Genomic DNA, 3,710 nt, shown 5'->3' on the forward strand with positions numbered 1-3,710 from the left:
TGTATCGCACGTAAATCTCTTAGTCTGTCGGGTTGCCCCCCCGTTATCGATGGAGACGGTATTCGAAATCGGGGGATTAGCGATTAACTGTCTATGGCTGTAGGTGAGGGAATGAGCCACCGACACCGGCAGGGTAGGAATTACTGCGTGCCTCTGTGTGTGAGTGTGTGTGTGTGTGTGTGTGAGTATGTCTGTGAGCGAGTGACTGTGTGTGGGCGGGGGCCCGCACGTGTGTGTGTGTGTGTGTGTGTGTGTGTGTGATTGTCATTGTAACACGAGCGCTAGATAAGCTGCGCGGATAATAGTCGCTATCAATCCGCGGGACTCTCACCTGTTACCAATCGCTACTCTTCACGCGGTATAGGGGGCGGGAAGGGGAAGCAACTGAAGCCGCACATGAACGTGTTATCTTGAGCTAACTTTATTTTTGAAATTACATCAAGAGAATAAAATGAACCAGGTGTTGGCGCTGCTCTTGGCGCTGGTGCCGCTGGCAGCCTGCGCCCCGACCGACCCCACCGAGAGGGAACCCTTTCAACTCCAGGACTTTGTCGACTCCAAGTTCATCGCCAGGTCGTTTAAGGGCACTTGGGTAGCAGGTGAGTACGAGAAGGAGCGGCCGGGGAGGACCGTCAGCTAAGGTGAGCACCACAGTTATGCGGACACACTCTTTGCAGATGATGAGCTGCGGTTCTACAACCTAACGACGCGCGAAGTCATCTTCTACAATGTCAGGACGGAGACGAACAGGACCATCGTGCCAAGCGGCGTTCTAGTGAGTGCCAATGGAAAAGTTTGGTGATTAAAGGATTAGTATTCTACAGGCAAGACATGTTCTGCGAAGGTCTTTCGCCCGCTAATAAACCATACTAGCTTGATCTACTTCCACCTCTATCACTTTCCTACTTGTCTTCTTCTTTTGAACAATTTGGATACACTGATATAGAATGTAGAAAAGTCTATCGTTTTCCACACAATCTCAAGAGCATTTTTTCCCTTCTCTCCCAGTCACGGTACAACGATAGCTCCATCGACTCGTACTCCAAGGACGGCAAGCTGGTCGCCATCGCCTACGAGACGGACAAGGTGTACCGCCACTCCACCACTTCCAAGTTCGTCATCTACGACACGACGGACAACACGTTCTACCCGGTGCACGACGATCAGCAGCTACGCTCCCTGGTGTGGGCCGGCGACAGGTCCATCCTCTGGGTGACTAAGGACAACAACATTTACTACCGTCAGGATGCCAAGGTGGCGGGCGCCGACGTCGCCATCACCACGGATGGCGTGGATGGCCTCATCTTCAACGGCGTCCCGGACTGGGTATACGAAGGTGAGCGTCGGTCGGCATCGGCCACACGCCTCTGTCTGCTGCGACATGTGAGCGTTTCACTCACTCTTTTTGTCTCTGTTGCAGAGGAGGTGCTTGCCTCTGGAGCTGCCATGTGGCCATCACCGGACGGAAAAAAACTGGCCTTCGCATCTTTTGACGACTCACACGTCAACCACACGTTCTACTTCAAATACGATAGCCAGTACCCGACGGTGGTCAATATCACCTACCCGAAAGTACGTTAGCAATCCCCAGTCTTAGGTTTGGTTCACGTGTTCGCCCCTTTTCTCATGCTTTTCATCTTTAGGCTGGCACGCCAAACCCGAATGTTCACCTGAGGGTGGTCGACCTGGAGTCGGTGGCACAGACGAAGAAGGTCACCCTTGTCGATATTCCAGCGCCGGAAGCGGTGACAAAGTAAGTTTAGTGGAATGTGTCTGTGGTGCATTTAAAACGATTCTGTAAATAACACTACGAACATGACCACCTCAGTGTACACCATGGACACAAAAAGTCACCAGAGAGCTTTGCTCGTTTCTGACAGGGACCACATTCTGTACGGCTGCTTCTGGACGGAGAAGCGCCTACTGGCGTCTTGGACAAACCGCGTCCAGAACCTGAACATCATCTCGAGCTGCGACACCAAGACCGGCACCTGCACGGAGGTGATTGCCACTGTTATTAATGAGCAGCAGTGTGGGCAGCAACGTGCTGAACTTTGCCTTCATTTTATTCAGGCGCTGAGCCAGTCCGAGAGGGCCGGCTGGGTGGACCCTCCGGCGCTGGAGATGCACTCGTCGGGCCGGCGCGCGGCCGCCATCCTGCCGAACCAGGACCACAACCACTTGGCCGTCATCACCTTCCCCGAGGACGACGGGCAGAAGGCCTCCGTCACTTTCCTCACCAGTGGCAACGTGACCGTCCTCGGCGTGCTGGGCTGGGACGAGGACCGCGATTACCTGTGAGTGCACGGCGTGTGGCGGCAGGTGCCAGGACAAACCCCTCCGCCCGAAACCGAATTTGTTGGAGGGTTGACTGAGAACAGCTCTTGTACCTTCGTAGAGATCGCCTAAAAAAGTACATTCATTTCTCAAATTGTGGGAGCTCGGCGCCTGCGAAACTCTAGGTAGGCCACCCCGCGGTACACGCATGCACTACATGCGCGATGTTGCCTACCTACGAGGCGCTATGAGAGCTTGCCCTAACATTGCCTGAACTTTTGCGGTTTCATGACGTTTATTCCTGAGCACAAAATTAATTTTGCGTCCTACTTCTCCTACGTCTGTATGAGAGCCATGATTTTGTGGCTGTGTGATGATGATGGAGCGCAGTCTGTGCGGTCAACTGCACCCCACAAGTGCCGTTTTTCATTTACCAATCTCCCGGTTACACGGGCAGGTACTACCTGCAGACGGAGCTGCAGGAGCCCGGCCACAGGCAGGTGTTCCGCGTGTCGGCGCCGGGCGGAAGCAGCAACCGGGTGGTGGCCTCGGCGCCCGAGTGCCTAACGTGCAAGCTGCCCGCCGACCCGGACAAGGCCCTCCTCGGCAAGGACTGCACCTACGGCGGCGCGCTCTTCAGCAAGAAGTTCACGTACGGCGTGCTCTCGTGCCTCGGGCCGGACCCCGCCTACTACGCGCTCTACAGCGTGCAGGGCACGCCCGCGGGGAAGCCCGCGCTCATCCGCATGTGGGAGGACAACGCCGACCTGCGCGCCCGCCTGGCCACCAGGCTGCGGCCCGACTTCTACGACGACTGGGTGCCCGTGGAGGGCGGCTTCAACGCCCGGGTACGCCTGTACCTGCCGCCCGGTATGGACAAGAGCGGCGCCACCAAGTACCCACTGCTTGTGTTCGTGTGAGTACCCACTCGGAGCTCCGCTAGCGGGGAGCCGGCACCCTAAACAATAAGCTATTTCAGAGAAATGGGAAAGAAGAACAGCACGAATAACAAGGTGGCCCGCGATTCGTCGTCCTGTCTCCCCCTCCACCTGAGCGACGAATCACAGGCCTCCTTGTTATTCGTGCTGTTCTTCTTTCCCATTTCTCTGAAATAGCTTATAAGATGGGTAGAGTGTCCCCTCCCAACGGCCACAAAAAAGAAGGTGGTGGTTGATAGCTCACCACCCACCACCGCTAGAATCTCATCTTCGTCAACTTTCACCCGATCGTACACAAATCGCCCTCCAAATTGTTACAGAAACTATCCGTGAATAGGCTAGCCTGTCCAGAGTCGGAATTGCTGTCGTTTTCCATTTAGTTGTGCGGTGAGCGAGGAGCGGGCGGTAGTGAGGCGCCGTCGAGGAAGGGATGGAAGGGAAGCAGGAAGGGAAGGTATGGACGATAAGGGCCGGGCAGGGCGGAGCAGGGCGGAG

The 3,710-nt window shown here is 55.7% G+C and overlaps 1 protein-coding gene across 1 annotated transcript in view; it reads left to right on the plus strand.

Annotated features, from left to right (window-relative positions):
* Positions 1 to 329: 329 nt before the first annotated feature.
* LOC113216013 (venom dipeptidyl peptidase 4) overlaps positions 330 to 3,710 on the plus strand; it is a gene marked incomplete in the record, with an annotated part of 14,315 nt that continues 10,934 nt past the window's right edge. Inside the window, 8 exon segments of the mRNA XM_052269350.1 lie at positions 330 to 599; positions 678 to 775; positions 1,009 to 1,336; positions 1,421 to 1,572; positions 1,644 to 1,753; positions 1,881 to 2,001; positions 2,074 to 2,297; positions 2,735 to 3,193. Coding sequence (XP_052125310.1) covers positions 452 to 599; positions 678 to 775; positions 1,009 to 1,336; positions 1,421 to 1,572; positions 1,644 to 1,753; positions 1,881 to 2,001; positions 2,074 to 2,297; positions 2,735 to 3,193 — 1,640 coding nt within the window.

The sequence above is a fragment of the Frankliniella occidentalis genome, unplaced genomic scaffold (genome assembly GCF_000697945.3).
Source record: "Frankliniella occidentalis isolate FOCC.00 unplaced genomic scaffold, Focc_3.1 Scaffold90, whole genome shotgun sequence".
Classification (NCBI taxonomy): Eukaryota; Metazoa; Arthropoda; class Insecta; order Thysanoptera; family Thripidae; genus Frankliniella; species Frankliniella occidentalis.